At 45.2% G+C, this 16,664-nt stretch overlaps 1 protein-coding gene across 2 annotated transcripts in view; it reads left to right on the top strand.

Annotated features, from left to right (window-relative positions):
• AGAP3 (ArfGAP with GTPase domain, ankyrin repeat and PH domain 3) overlaps positions 1-16,664 on the top strand; it is a 179,265-nt gene that overhangs the window by 115,245 nt on the left and 47,356 nt on the right. For both annotated transcript variants that reach the window (XM_068235247.1, XM_068235246.1), the window contains exon 9: positions 7,545-7,637. In XM_068235247.1, coding sequence (XP_068091348.1) covers positions 7,545-7,637 — 93 coding nt within the window. The remainder of the gene's footprint in view (positions 1-7,544; positions 7,638-16,664) is intronic.

Genomic DNA, 16,664 nt, shown 5'->3' with positions numbered 1-16,664 from the left:
AGAAATAACACCAGAGAGTAGCACACATCTAGGCTGGAGAGAGGAGCCACACTAGAGTGTACCACACATCTGGGTTGTACAGAGGAGTCAGACCTGAGAGTAGCACACACATAGACGGTAGAGAGGAGCCGCAACATTGATTATCACTTGCCTGTTCCATAGAGTGGAACCATGGCCGATTATCCCTCATCTACACTGGAAATAGAAGTCACAGTAGACATTATCGCTTATTCACACTGGTGGAGCTATGCCACGGAGCAACAGACATCAACAACGGAGAGATAATTCACTAGGGAAATTAACACAGGTCAAGACAGGAGAAGAACACATAGCTTATCTGCTGATTGAACTAATACACATCCACAGTGGAGTGAGGTTTCACACTGGTGAGGTTATAAGGAAGAGCCACACCAGGTAGGGGCACACGCCACCACCACCACCACCAACCATGCATCTGAACACATGGTACATGCTGTGGAGTAGCACAAGTCTAAGGTGCAGAGAGAAGCTACAGTGAAGAATATAACTGCATCAAGCAGTAACGCATGTGGACTGGATAATCTAGAGGAAAAGAGAACTTGCATTTAAGTTTAACACTCACCAAGACTGGAGAGAGGAAAAGAGACATTGCATTGTAGTCTAACGCCCACCAAAACTGGAAAGCATCACACATCAACACTGAAGACGGTACCAAAATCAGAGTGTAACAATGATGAAGCCTGCCTAGAAAAGTCATGCTGAAGACTAATAAACATCTAGACCAGGGATGTTGAACTCTTGTCCTCATGGGCAGAGGTCCTTACACTTTTTCGCACAACTCAAATTAATTGATGGGACTGAATCAGGAAAGGGTGTCAAGTAGAACATGTTTCCATTTCTCAGTCCATCCTAAACATTGACCTTGAGATGGCCCTCGAAGACTGGGGTTCAACACCTGTGATCTACACTGTACAGAGGAGCCACATAGAGTAACACAGATTTAAGCCCGCTGGAGAATTACACATGAGAGAGGATCTTCATCAAACAGAATGGACATTTATAATGGATAGAGAAAACTCACTTTAGATACGTACTAGATTGATGGAGTGACTAGATTGATGGAGAACTCACTTTGTAGAATGGCTCCTAGACTGCAGAGATTCAGCACATTAGAGAATAACAAAAATCTATGCAGCACAGAGGATTCACTTGAAAGTAAGGTTTAAGATAGAGAGTAACTCATGTCTACACTAGAGAGAGCAGCCACACAGTAGAGCAAAATCCATCTAAACTCAGAAGAAGAGAGCCACAATGGAGAGTAGCATACTGCTTGACTGGACAGATGGGAAGTACTGGAGAGAAGCGGACATCTAGACTAAAGAGAGCTCAACAGAGAGAAATACACCAAGACTAGAAAATGGAGCCACACCTGCAACTAATTTAAATGTAGAATGGAGTGTTAACAGAAATCTCGCTTGTAGAGAACAGCCATAGAATTACACACATTTAGACTGGTGGAAGGAGCCACACTGATCAATAACATGTCTGGACTAGAGAGAAGCCCTACTGAAGCATAATACTCATCAGGATTGGAGAGTGAAGCCATACTGGAGGACAACATGCATGTAGACTGGAGAGAAAATCCATTTGAAAGTAACACACTTCTAAAATAAAGAGAAAACCCAATGGAGAATAACACAAAATCTAGCGGAAGAGTGTAGTTTCACCAGAGAATAATAAATATCTAGACTAGAGAGAGAGAAACCACAATGAAGAGCAAAACACAACTAGGCTGAATTGAGGAGCCGCACCAAAGAGTAATATACATGTCGACCATAAAACAAAACCACACCAAAACATAGCACACATCTAGATTGGAGAGAGGAAACTCGCTAGAGAAGAACGCTCATCAAGATTTAAAGGATACCCGAAGTGACGTGACATGATGAGATAGACACGTGTATGTACAGTGCCTAGCACACAAATAACTATGCTGTGTTCCTTTTTTTCTTTCTCTGCCTGAAAGAGTTAAATATCAGGTATGTAAGTGGCTGACTCAGTCCTGACTCAGAAAGGAAGTGACTACAGTGTGACCCTCACAGATAAGAAATTCCCCTTTTTACCTCTTTCTTGCTCTCAGAAGCCAATTTCTGCTAGGAAAGTGTTTTATAGTTGGAATTTCTTATCAGTGAGGGTCACTCTGTAGTCACTTCCTGTCTGAGTCAGGACTGAGTCAGCCACTTACATGCCTGATATTTAACTCTTACAGGCATAGAAAGAAAAAAAGGAACACAGCATAGTTATTTGTGTGCTAGGCACTGCACATACACATGTCTATCTCATCATGTCACATGTCACCTCGGGTGTCCTTTAAGAGAAGGTCCACATTGGAGAGCAGTGCAGTCTAGATGGGTGAGAGGAACCTTTCCGGAACTCTACAGAAAGAAACACACATCAGTACGGAGTAGAGGAGCCACGCTTAAAGGAAACGCACATCTGAATTGAGAACAGGAGCCATAACAAAGCATACTACTTTTCTAGACTGGAAAGAGGAGCATGTTGGAGAGAAACACAAATCTACAAAGAAGAGTATAACCCTGCCAGAGACTTTCAGCCTTGGACTGGGAACACGCCATAGAATAAGGGCCAAACCTAGATTAGTCATACGACTGACCTTGTAATGTAGAATAATACACTGCTTTATTGGAGAGGAGCCAGTCTAGAGTGTAACACATGTAGATTTGGAGAAAGAAGATAAACAAAAACTTTAGACGCAACTCTAGCAGTTTAAGGGTGCCACATGCATACTTTGCTGGTTTTGACCTGACTTGATAGGCACATGACGTTAACCAACCATTATGGTTGGCCTCAGGAACTTGTAGCCGAGGACTGTGACCACACCCGGGACTGAAAGTGGCCAAACAAGTAGTATATTCTGTGTGCGTTAGTTGTGTATGTTTCCACTGTAGGAAATATGTATTAGGGATAGTTAGAACCTTTTTCTTAATTACTGTCTTCATCAGAACTTCTGTTTCTTTTCTCGTGTTTGTTTTTATTGTGGTTGTGTTTTGTGGTGGTGTGACCTTTGTATCACAAAAGTAATGCTGATAAATAGTTGGTTTATCTGAAAGTCTTCTGTGTATTTGTTTATTTTCCTGGCTCCATCTTTTACCTGCTCTGTGCCCAATAACAGAAGAATAGCCTCAGCCGTCCTTCTCTGGAGACAGCTGGACACTTTCCTCTGTTATTTACATCCTTGGAGAGACATGGTTCCCCTCCACGCTCCGGGCTATGACTCTCTTTGCGGCTCAGCACTTCATTGCCACAAAGTGGAGAATGAGTTTCATAGCATGCTTTGAGACATACTGGAGACAAATTTCCAGCACTGCATCCGAGAACCCACCACCCTTCATGTAACAAGTAAAATTTGCAAAAACTTTTTCTCTGCCCTCAACGGGTTATTCCACCTTCAGATTGCTTACTTATATGGATTTATTACTTTTCCAAGATCTGTCATGTCCTCACCAGTGAAGTTCAGTTAGGACATGCATGCCAATCTCTGGCCCATGGGTCAAATTTGGCCCACAGAACCATCAGATGTGACCCACTTTGCATTATGTTTGGCCCACTCTAGACCACCAGGGAAACAATATTGAAGGTGAAGCCCTTAATCACCAGGGAAGCGATATTGGTGAGTGAGACAGAAAGCACTAGACACCAGGGAATTGTATAGGGGAGGGGGTCACTAGACACCAGGGGACTGTTTATGGGTGTGAAGGAGGACCCCTAAACACCAGGGAACTGTTTAGGGTTGGGAGGGGGCCACTAGATTTAAGGAAGCTGTATAGGGGAGGGAGGAAGCCACTAGACTCCAGGGAACTGTATAGGGGGAGGGAGGAGGGCCACTAGATACCAAGGAGCTGTATAGGGAGGGAGGGGGGGGGTGGCATTAGGCACCAGGAAACTTTATTACTGAGGGAGGTGGCCACTAGACATTAAGGTTGGCCCATGACTTGGTCCCAGTGTTCAATTTAGCCCCACTTTGTATTTAAGTTTGACACCCCTGAGTTAAGACAAAATGCATGTATACTTGCTTGGCAAAGGAAAGGGTGTCCCAAGCCCGATACCTGACAACAAAACGGTGTTCTAAACAGAAATGGGGATTAAGTAAGTAGTTTCAGTTAGTAGTTTCAGTTTATTTTGCTCTGTTGAGCAAGTAAGAGGGACAGAAGGGCACTCAAACAAATTGTTTGGCCAAACTAAAAAGAGCGGAATTGAAAAAAAGTCATGTCTTTGGAAACAGATTGAGGAAGGTTAACTTTGTTTTAATTGAGTTTGGAAAAGGATCTTTGATGGAAAGGGTTTGAGGAAGGGTAACATTAGTTGGAACAGGATTAAAGTAGAATAATGTAGATGTAAAGGGTTTGAAGAAAGATAACATTGAAAGGAGTTTGGAATAGGGTGGTGTTGGGAGAAGATGGTTGATAATGGGTAACATTGGTTAGATTTGGGATGGAAAAGGAATGTCTTGTTGGTAAAAAGGGATTGAGGAAGGATAAACTTGGTTCAAATGCAATTGGGGAAGGGTGGGGAGAGACGAAAGGTACACTTTTTTGAAATGGTATTGGCGAGATTAGTGTTGGTGGAAAGGGATTTATGAAGAGTAACATTGGTTGAAATGTTACTGACGAGGGATAGAGTTGCTGAAAATGGGTCAAGAAAGGCTAACCATGGTGGAAATAAGGGCCGGTACACACGGACGCTTGGCGGCGTCTACCGCCAAGCGTTCGGGACCCATCAGCTAAACGCTCCCATTCAAGTGAATGGGAGCATTTAGCATCGCGCGATTACCGTCTATTGCATAAATGCGGCGTTCCGATCCCGATTTAACACATCGTTTTGGGCGTCCCTAGAAGCCGCATGCGACGTCCAGGGACGACTAGCCGACGCGGCTTCATGTCCCCCTGCGGGGACGAGAAACGCCAATCACGGCGATCTCCGTACTGCCGCCACCGAACGAGACGTCACAGGTAGATGCGACTTCCTGGCCACCCCAACGCCGCCTGGGAAGGGGTTTATTGGCTTAAAAGAAAGGAAACACACAAAACAGGAAGTACGATGATAATAGTAAACTGGTAGGTCCCTTTTTTTATGATATTTATATTTAATTAATATTATCTATATTGGTATTATGTACTCTGAAGGTGGATATCCCATTCCATTTTTACCCTGCCATCTTTATTTCAGTACAGTTGGGGCAAAACCTCAAACTGTAAATTACCTCAAAGCATTTTGAAGTTAGATACCTGAAGCCCTCCACCTCTTCAATGTTCCTCCAGACCAGTCTATTATCAGACCAGTCTATTATGGGGGTGTTCAGCATTGTCACAGATGACTTGGGGAACCTTCCCATTAGCCCAGGCTGCAGTAGGAACATCAGATCTCCTATATTGCACCTGCTGGAGATATCCAGGAGAAAGCAAATAAGTTCCTTATTCTTTCTCTAAATACATGTCCCTTTTTCTGTCTCTGTTCTCCAAAACCTCCTTCCACCCCCACTCCTCCCGCCACATTTTCTCTGTTCTGTTTACCGACGGTCATGTCTAGAAGAACTCATGGAGAAGCAATGTAATGAGTTTGGTCAGATGATAGCTAAATACAGTCTCATACACACGTCCAACATAATGCACATGGCCAACCGCGCAACAGGTTGTTTACACGACTAGTACGTATACACATGCCAACCAACTAAACAACCAACTCAATGAAATACTATGCACGCAAACTAAACAACAAACTGCACATGTCTGCATTCAAAAACAACGTTGTTCAAATACGATAGTTGGACAGGTTGATCCACCGGTTGGATCTGGCAAACGACCAGTTATCAGTCGTTTGTCTTGTTTGCCAGCCGTACAAACGCCCAACTGTCTTCAAACAGACCAAGTTTTCAAGATAGTTGGGCAGATTGTTTGGACTTGTGTACGAGTCTCTGATTTGCTAGTCATGATCAGGTGCTAAAGCAGGATCTGACCACAGCAAATCAGAGCTTAGCAAATCGATCAGCTGATCAAACAAATTGCATGCTTCTCAGTGATTTCTCCTAGACATGACCAATACCAGTTCTGTTCTCTCCATAATCACTAGTCTCATCCATCGTTTCTTTCTCGTAGGTTCAGTTCATACTCTCCAAGTCTACTTGTGTCTCACTCTGATCTCCTGTCCTTCTCTCACCTCAATTCCTTCCTCATTGCTCCCTTTCTGTCCCTCTGCCCCTTAGTTGTTAGAGACCCTCTCCCCTTGCTTTCACACATGGGGCAATTTTCCCTTTGGAATGATTGCCTCAGTGGGTTCAGATAATGCAGTGCTAAAATGTTCTTTATGAATAATAATTAAAAAAATGTCCAGGTTTTGCTTTGTCATCATTGGTTGGATGTACCTGCCATGTCCATCCCACTCCTTCCTCCTCTCATTGGTTGCAGTTATGTCTCCATGTGAGAGTCTCTCTCTCTTTCTTTCTCTCTCGTCCCTTTTCTGTACTGGAACCTTTCACCTTTTTTAGACTGGGACCTTCCAGAGGCTTCCTCTGGCTCCTCTGCCGCCTCCTCAGAGCCGTGTGTCTGTCCTGCGCAAGTATCTGACTGCTCACTCTACCAACTGCCCCTGAGTGGTGGCCTTACACCCCATCTTCCTCCCTCCTGCGGGGTAGAGAGACTGAACGGAGCTATACGGGACACCCCCTTCCTCCTCTTCCTCCTCCTCCGTGCCTGGGCAGGGCCGCTGAGTGCTGGAGACCTTCCACCCTGCAGCTTGCACGGACCTCCTCCTCCTCTTCCTCCTCCCATAGAGACTCGGATGCGGGGGATCCACGTGGGAAACCCCCATCCCACCAGCCCATCTTTTTTGACATGCTGCTGTTTCCTGTCTGAATGTAACCCTCGTGCTGTGTATCTCCATGGAAGCACTTTGTGGAGCCAGCGTTTCTTGCGGATTTCCTGCACCCTCTTGCCTGTACATAGAGAGATCTGTCGCAGACTCACCGGCCATCTCTAAAAAAAAAAAAAAAAAAAAAAAAAATGCTGTTTTGTAGCAGATTTCTTCTTCTTCATTCTTGAATTCTGTTCTGGTGACAGTCTGTATTCAATAAACGGATTGGAATGGATCTTGCCTTGCCTGTGTGTGTCCCCTTTCATGCATGTGACATTCCATGCCGCTGCCAGCGCAGGATTCCCGCTGCCGCACAGGATTAGGGGGAGGGGTTACGCAGGTTCTGTGTGGGTGGGGAGTCGGTGCTTTCGCTGGCACCGTGGGACGTGTGTGTGTGCGCTGTCCTTATCCTTCCTTCCTGAATTCCCGGTATTGGTGTGCTCCCGTTATGTGCTACCCCTGTGTTCCTTTCATTGTGTCTTCCTGAACCTTCCTCAGTCTCCCTACATGTGTCCCTCCTTTTCCTCTGCCCCTCCCCTAGATCCCTGCCCCTCCCCCTTGTGTGCGCACTGTGTGAGTGTGTGCGCAACTCCCTCCTGTACCATTGTAATGTGCGCCTGTATCTTGTTCTCTTCCAGTCTCGGAGGGGCGCAGAGGTGGACAGAGAGAAGAGGGCCCCGGAATGTAAATCTGAGAGTGTTGGCAGTGGAAGAGCCATTCCTATCAAACAGGTGGGGTTCCCCCTGAGTGCAGATATGTGCGTGTGTGTGTGGGGTGGAGTAGAGAGGGCAGCTAGCGCTCCTTGTCATGTTGCGGCGTCAGCCGGAATCCCGCCTTTCTCAGCACACTCGATGTGTATGTCGCAGTGCTCTGTGTTGTGGACTCTTGTGTTGCTTTGTACATCCGCTTTACTTGTGGTAAATAAGTATTGCTCATGTTTTTGGGGTGGGGGAAAAAGGGGAGGGGAAAAATGATGAATTGTGGAACTGAGTATTACTCCTTCAGCGTTATTATTCCCTCAGCATTGTCAGTCCTAAACTGCTTCCATAAAGGAGGTCCAACACATCTTCTCCGAAAGTCCATAGATGATGTTTTGAGAGGCGATGTCAAGTTTGTTGTCTCCCATGACAGCCAATCAGATTCTGCCTTTAGGTGGAAGAAAGGATATGAAATGGAATCAGGCGGCATCAGCTTCCAGACACAGAAGAAATAAATCAGAGCTTGTAATGGAACAGAAAATCCATAATACACACAGTGGCAGAATTTAGATATTCATCATTTTTATTATTGATGTTAAAAATCAAAGAAACAGCCCCTTCAAAGAGCAAGAAATCACACTGTAGGCTTGTAGGAGATCCCTCAGCATTAATGTTCAGCAGGAAACATTTCCACAAAATGCCAGAGATCTCACACAGACCATCCGGCGCAAAGGAATTGTCAGGAAAAAAAAGTGTTTCACTTACCTGGGGCTTCTACCAGCCCCATGCAGCCATCCTGTGCCCTCGTAGTCACTCACTGTTGCTCCAGTCCCCCGCCGCCAGCTAGTTTTGCTTTTGCCGGTCTCGAGGTCGGCAGGCCGCATTGCGTACATTTTTACGCATTCCCGCTGGTGCAGGAACATTAACACATACATTTTTACACGTTACTGGTTCAACGCGTAAATGGCTGCATGGGGCTGGTAGAAGCCCCAGGTAAGTGAAACTCATTTTTTTTTTTGCCTGATAACTCCTTTAATGCAAACATTCCCAATGCCTGTTCACGGTATAACGTATAAGTATATATATATATATATATATATATATATATATATATATATATATATATATATATATATATATATTGTATTCATTTATTTAGTATAACCGAATACCCAAGCAGTTCGGGGTGACCCAAAACCACAAGGAAAGTATAGGGCACTAAATAGACCGAAAAGCCCTCCTACTAAAAAGCAATGCTTAGTGTGGTTTGCCTTCTTAAAACAGAAGGTATTTGCGATAATTCAGATTTTAAGTGAGCGACTGTGGTTTCCCACAATGCATCACCACTGAATATGCAAATGATCTCTTGCCCCTGAAGCCAGGCTTACAACCAGAACTGCTGATGTCTAGTGAATATGCAAATTATCTCTTTATGCCCCTAAAACAAGACACAACAAAGGAAAGTCCACAGGCCTCAGTCAGTCTATCACGGGGAGTCACAGATTAAGGTAGGAGGTCCATCAAATCTCCAATGCAATAAAGTCCATACACATACAATCCAATCTGGACTCGACCCTTCTGTAGTAAGTTTCAGCCTTCTATTTGCTTTTCAGCAGCAGTTATACAGCAACAAATAGGCACCAAGTGCAGAAGGGTCCTAAAACCAGGCACACATCCAGAACCGCTGGTGTGTAGCAAGCCTATAAAGAGATAATTTGCATATTCAGTAGTGGTGCATTGTGGGGGACCACAGTTGCTCACTTAAGGTCCTATTCACTAAATTGCAGGGGTTTTTTGGGGGGGGTAGGAAATATATAAAACAAAACTCTCCTAAGTACCCTTGAATGGGGGAGGAGGTGGTTAATGACTGAAGCCTATGGTGGGCTAGATTACCTCCTCCTGAGTGTCCTGATGGTGCTCGATGCCCTCTTCTTACCCTCCCCTCTAAGTATTCGATGGGATCCCTTAGTCAGAATACTTTTCTGGAAGATCCCACAAGCAGCACCACGCGATTCAGAATTGCTTTGAGCTCCACGGAGGAACTTTCAGAGGGCTGGGGAGGTAAGAGCAATGCCGGGTCATCCACAAGGCAACTAAGGTAGTTGCCTAGGGCCTGGAGAGAGACTAGGGGCCTAGTTGATGCTAGCATCCACCATATTTTTCCAAAATGAATAAATGAATAACTGGGTAGCCATCAAAGGTGGCCCAAAGTTGTTTCTTGCCTAGGGCCCCATTTCACCTTAATTTGTCTCTGGGTAAGAGGATCGGGAATAGGGAACGAAAGGGACCCCGAGGACAACTAGCAGCATCTGGAGACTCAGGAGGAGGTAATCTTGCCCAACATGGACTTCATTCAATAATATTTTTCGATTAGCAGCATTTTTAGCCCCCAGGGCATCTCATTATCACATTAAAAATGCATGCTGACAATGTGGCTCATTACTAAAAACAATTCCATTCTACCTCTTTTTACATTTAAATGTTTGTTAGAGGCTTTTATTGACCTACTTCCAGGGCCTAGGACCTTCCACAGAAAAAGCAGGCAGATAAGCAGTAGAAATGAGCAAACAAAAGCTTTCATCAGTGGGAGGGGGGAGATAGAACACTGTGCTTCAAACAGTATACAGAAATCCTACTTGATTACATTCACACCTTCCCCTAGATAAATAAGGGGGGGGGGGGTGGCAGCTCCTACAGCTATTAGAAACCAGGGCAAACTGCAGAAAAAAGCAGCTTGGGTCCCTTTAAGCACAATTGAGACTCCATTTTTTCCTTGGCTCCCTGTCCACCTCCTTCTCCACCATAATGTGAAAACCATAAATGCATAGAAATAAATAATAAAAAAAGAAGGCCACACTTTATAGTCGGACAGTTCCCTACTTACAAACTACTCAAGTTACAACCTGTCAGAGATACAAAAAAATATTACTGTAGTGTATAAACTATTATAATTAGTTTAAAGAGACTCCGTAACAAAAATTGCATCCTGTTTTTTATCATCCTACAAGTTCCAAAAGCTATTCTAATGTGTTCTGGCTTACTGCAGCACGTTCTACTATTACCATCTCTGTAATAAATCAACTTATCTCTCTCTTGTCAGACTTGTCAGCCTGTGTCTGGAAGGCTGCCAAGTTCTTCAGTGTTATGGTTCTGTGATGCATCTCCCCCTTCCAGGCCCCTCTCTGCACACTGCCTGTGTATTATTTAGGATTAGAGCAGCTTCTCTCTTCTCTCTTATCTTTTACAAGCTGGATAAATCCTCCTCTGAGCTGGCTGGGCTTTCACATACTGAAGAATTACATACAGGCAGAGCTGTCTGCACTCTGCAGGAAGAAACAGCCTGACACTTCAGTGGAAGATAGCTGCAGGCGGAAAGAAACACACAAATGATCTCTTGAGATTCAAAAGGAAGGCTGTATACAGCCTGCTTATGTATGGATGTATGTTCTATGTGTGGACATGCTGTACATCAACCTACTTCCTGTTTTGGTGGCCATTTTGTTTGTTTATAAACAAACTTTTTAAAACCTTTTTTAACCACTTTTAATGCGGCGAGGAGCGGCGAAATTGTGACAGAGGGTAATAGGAGATGTCCCCTAACGCACTGGTATGTTTACTTTTGTGCGATTTTAACAATACAGATTCTCTTTAAAACACCTTAAAAGTACATTGAAAACAAACAAAAAAAAAACTGTTATGTACAAATCAAGAGATGCCCAAAAGTAAATAATTTATCCACATTTCACCAAGTTTACCAACAAACTCAAATTACAAACAAATACAATTTACAAACATCTCCCAAAACAGAACCAGTTTGTAAGTTGTCGACTGCCCGTATTTAATAGCGCAGTTACAAAACTCACTCTGCTGGTCCTCAATATTCCCTCCCACTTCCTGTGCTGGTTGTATTCTCTAATGGACGGGAAGGGGGGGTGGCTTAACTGCTACCCATCCTCACTACTGTGTTACAGATGGCAAATCTGATTGGCTGTTGTAGAAGACAGACTGACTGTGACAATATCATTGGACTTTGCAATAAGGAAAGCACAAGGGTATTTTGGGAAATAAACATAATGCCTGTACAAAAAACACAGAACACATTACACTTCCTGTTTCATGTATGTTATAACCAAGGTCTGCCTCATCAGAGGAAAATGTTTGTTATAACTATTGGGTAATTGTAAATACAGACAAGGCACTACTGGCATGACATGGCCACAATGGAAGCAACCTATAAGGCACAGATGCCTGGTAAACTCTGACTCTACCAGTGAAGAAAATCCCAACTTCCTCCATTTATTAGTGTAAACTGTGCCCTCCAAGTGAGGGGGCGGAGCCATTACTATGACAGAGCAGTGCTGAGCCAAGAAGAAAGGCCTGATGGTCCGGGAGAGGAGAGCCCAGTGACATAACAGAAGACTCCTCATGTGATCACACAGCCTGCTGTACGTACAAACCAGAAAGACATTAATGTCCTATAATGCTGTAACCTGTCTCCAGGGGGAATAGCCTGTCCCAGACACTGCAATAGTGACCACCCAACTGAGACCACTCCTGCTAATCACTATCAGTTGTATATGTAGTACAGATAATGAATAGAACATTCGTAGCAAAGAAAATAGTCTCATATTTTTTATTTTCATTTATATAGATTTTTTTTAATAACATTGTTTCATTCTGTCATATTTGCAGTTCAGAAACCACACTCTGTCTTTTGAGCTATAAAACAAAGCAGAAGTGATGACCCCTTGAACTTCCCTGCATTAAAACCTTATCTCAAGCTATCTCTCACTGTTTCTTGGCTGGTTAAGTGCTTCAGAAAACAGGACTGTATAGCTCAGAGGACCTCTTTAGCATAGATAACAACTGAAGTTTAACTCTTCCTGTACTGGAAAACAATATGAGACTCTTTTTTTTTGCTACTAATGTTCTATTTCTTAGCTGTACTACACATACAATTCATTGTCTCCTAAGTTTATTTTCGCTAAACGTTTTATTTAAAGAGACACTTAAGCCAGAAAAAAAAATGAGTTTTACTCACCTGGGGCTTCTACCAGCCCCCTGCAGCAGTCCTGTGCCCTCGCAGCCACTCACTAATCCTCTGGTCCCACGCTGCCAGCTAGTTTCATTTTTGCCGACAGGCCCGTCAGGACTGGCCACGCGTTGCTTTTTCCGCATTCCCTACTGTAATTAGCGCTATTGCGGGCCGCAACGCGTACAAAAATATGCGTTTCCGCATTACGAACGCATAGATATGTGGCAACGCGTATTTTTGTACGCGTTGTGGCCCGCAATAGCGCTAATTACAGTCGGGAATGCGGAAAAAGCTACGTGTGGCCAGTCCTGACGGGCCTGTCGGCAAAAACGAAACTAGCTGGCAGCGGGGGACCAGAGGATTAGTGAGTGGCTGCGAGGGCACAGGACTGCTGCAGGGGGCTGGTAGAAGCTCCAGGTGAGTAAAACTCATATTTTTTTTTTCTGACTTAAGGTTCACTTTAAAGGGAACCAGAGAGGATGAACTATACATACCTGGGGCTTCTTCCAGCCCCATAAGCCTGAATCGCTCCCACGCCGCCGTCCTCCGCTGCCTGGATCCGCCGCCACCGGGTCCCGTCATTGCCGCGAGTCAGCAATTCTCCGCATCACAGGGTGCTCTCCCCATACAGATACGCATGTGGCTGCTTACTGCGCAGCCGCATGCGTACATGTATGGAGGGAGCCCCTGTGATGCGGACAATTGGCCGCGTCCGCCGGAAGTGACAGGCCCGGTATCGGCGGATCCAGGAAGCAGAGGACGGCGGCATGGGAGCGATTCAGGCTTATGGGGCTGGAAGAAGCCCCAGGTATGTATAAAATCTTTGCCTTTTTTCACCCCTCGTTCCTCTCTGCTTCCCTTTATGCCAAAGCTTGGCAAAGCAGGGTTACAGTATCTCACCAAAGTAAGTACAACTCTCGAATTTTTGCAAATACTTTATAATAAGTTTTCATAGGACAACACTAAAGATATGACACTCTGATACAATGTAAAGTAGTCAGTCTACAGTAACTCAACACACAGTCAATAATGTCTAAAACGCCGGCAACAAAAGTGAGTACACCCCTAAGTAGTCAAGAATGTCAGAATTCTGCCCAAAGTGTCAATATTTTGAGCGCCCACCATTACTTTTCTGCACATCCTTAACTCTCTTGGGCATGGAGGTCACTATAGCTTCACAGGCTGCCACTGGAATCCTGTTCCACTCCTCCATGATGAAGCTGGTGGATGTTAAGAGACTGCGCTCCTCCACCTTCCGTTTGAGGATGCCCCTCAGATGCTCAATAGGGTTTAGGTCTGGGGACATGCTTGGCCAGTCCAGCACCTTACTCTAAAGATGCCTATACACTAATGCGATTTCCCACCGATAGACAGCAGATTCGATCACTGTGATCAAATCTGCTGTGAAATCGATAACACAGATGCAGACCGTTCAACCGATTTCCATCCGAAATCTATCCATTCCATCGATCTGCCCAGGCGGAAAAATTTAGCTTGATCGCCGGCGGGTCGGGAGCGCGACGTTCGATACGGCGACGACGGACGCATAGCGGCTGCAATACATCACCTGTCCAGCCGGCGCGAGTCCCTGGGTCCCCCTGTCTCTCACTTCTTCTGGCATCTTCTCTTCCCTTCCTGTCCTGTGAAAAAGCAAAGTTCAAACAGTAGAGGGAGCTCTACTGTTTGAACTTTCTGCTTTGGACAGGAAGTGAAGGGAAGCTGGAGTATGCTGGAAGAAATGAGACTGCGGGGACCCGGAGACTCTCGCTGGCTGACAGGTAATGTATTGTGGCTGGCCAGAGGAGCAGGGGCAGAGAGGCAGAGGCAGTTCCACAGGTTGTAAATCGATTTCATGCTGAAATCGATCCAAAATCTGTTTGCAGTGTATGGGCAGCCATTAGATCCCTCTTTGATCAGATTCGATCAGAGAGGGATCTATCTGTTGGTCGATCTGGTAGCAATCGACCAGCGTATGGCTGCCTTTAGATTCTTCAGTAAAGCAGTGGTTGTCTTGGAGGTGTGTTTGGGGTCTTTATCATGTTGAAATGCTGCCCTGCAGACCTACAGTTCATTGAGGAAACTATGAATGCCAACATGTACTGGGAGATACTGAAGCAGAGCGAGATCCCCTCCCTTCAGAATCTGGTCCGTAGGACAATCTTCCAACAGGATAATGACCCAAACACACCTCCAAGATGACCACTGCCTTGCTAAAGAAACTGAGAGTAACGGTGCTGGACTGGACAAGTGTGTTTCCAGACTTAAACCTTATTGAGCAGCTGTGGGACATCCTCAAACGGAAGGTGGAGGAGCACAAGGTCTCGAACGTCCACTTTGTTATGTCGTCATGATGGAGTAGGAAAAAGTGGACGCCTGTGAGGCTCTAGTGAACTCCATGCTCAAGAGAGTTAAAGCAGTGCTGGGAAATGGTTGTGGCACACAAAATATTGATGCTTTGGGCATAATTTTGTCCTTCACTTAAGGGTGTACTTTTTTGCCAGCGGCTTACACATTAATTGTTAAAGTAAACCTATATTGAAAGAAAAAAGTGCCCCTGGGGGGGTACTTGCCTCTGGAGGAGGAAGCCTCTAGATCAGGGGTCAGGAACCTTTTTGGCTGAGAGAGTTATAAAATCCCCATATTTTAAAATGTATTTCCATGAGAGCCATACAATATGTTTCAAACTGGGATAGTAGGGCTTACGTCCCTGTTGTCATGGTGATGTGTATACAGTTGATCCGCCGGGCAGCGGAAGTGTCAGACACATCTTCAGCAACATCAGCAATTTCCCCGAGAGCCAGACAGGAGAAATACCGACTAACAGCTTGTACAATTGGCTAGCTGACTTGGGGGTTGATTCACTTTGTAGGACGAGATCCTACGTCATCAAGTGACAGGCAGTCTATTGGGCCAATCAAAGTGCGGGGATCTCGTCCTACAAAGTCACTGGACCTGACAGGGTCCAGAGTGGGACAATTGGAGCAGCTGTTCGGTTTGTGCTAGGGCGAGTAAGTTAGTAGTGCATGCTACAGCAGAAGCGTGCACTACTTTGAATATGTTACTTGCGTTGCCACACTAAGCTGCGCTGCTTGAGCAGTGTAGCTTAGTGAATCAACCCCTATAGATTTGTCTGTGAGTCAGATGTAGCCATCAAAAGAGCCACATGTGGCTCCCGAGCCATAGGTTCCCTACCCCTGCTCTGCGTCCTAATGAGGCTTCCCCCAGCCTGCTCAGCCATCTGGATCCAGCGCTGGCAGCTCCCCCGGACAGAGTGGCAATAAAATTTACAAATTGCTGCTGTTCTTACGCGCAGTAGCGGGTTTCTGCTCGGGCTCTGTCGGAAATAGCCGAGCCCGATTGAGTCCACTCCACTGCGCAGGTGCATACGTCTCGCGCCTGCGCAATAGAGTGGACCCGATAAGGCTCGGCTTTTTCTGCCGGGGCTCAAGTGGAGAGCCGCTACTGTGCATATGCGCATGCCGACTAGGAGATCTTCGAGAGGTCCCAGCGCAGGATCCCCTTTAAGGAGGAAGGGGGACGCCTCTTTAGGATCCAGAGGCTGCCCGCTCCTGAGGTAAGAACATCCCCCTCCCCCCCTTCCCCCGAGGCACTTTTTTTTGTTACAGATTATCTTTAAAGGATACCCAAACTGAAATGTGACATAATGAGATAGACATGTGTATGTACAGTGCCTAGCACACAAATAACTATGCTGTGTTCCTTTTTTCCTTTCTCTGCCTGAAAGAGTAAAAATATCAGGTATGTAAGTGGCTGACTCAGTCCTGACTCAGACAGGAAGTGACTACAGTGTGACCCTCACTGATAAGAAATTCCAACTATAAAACACTTTCCTAGCAGAAAATGGCTTCTGAGAGCAAGAAAGAGGTAAAAAAGGGGAATTTCTTATCAGTGAGGGTCACACTGTAGTCACTTCCTGTCTGAGTCAGGACTGAGTCAGCCACTTACATACCTGATATTTTTACTCTTTCAGGCAGAGAAAGGAAAAAAGGAACACAGCATAGTTA

Source organism: Hyperolius riggenbachi, chromosome 5, assembly GCF_040937935.1.
Source record: "Hyperolius riggenbachi isolate aHypRig1 chromosome 5, aHypRig1.pri, whole genome shotgun sequence".
NCBI lineage: Eukaryota > Metazoa > Chordata > Amphibia > Anura > Hyperoliidae > Hyperolius > Hyperolius riggenbachi.
Note: the sequence above shows the minus strand (reverse complement) of the source record. Positions and strands in the feature narration are given on the sequence as shown.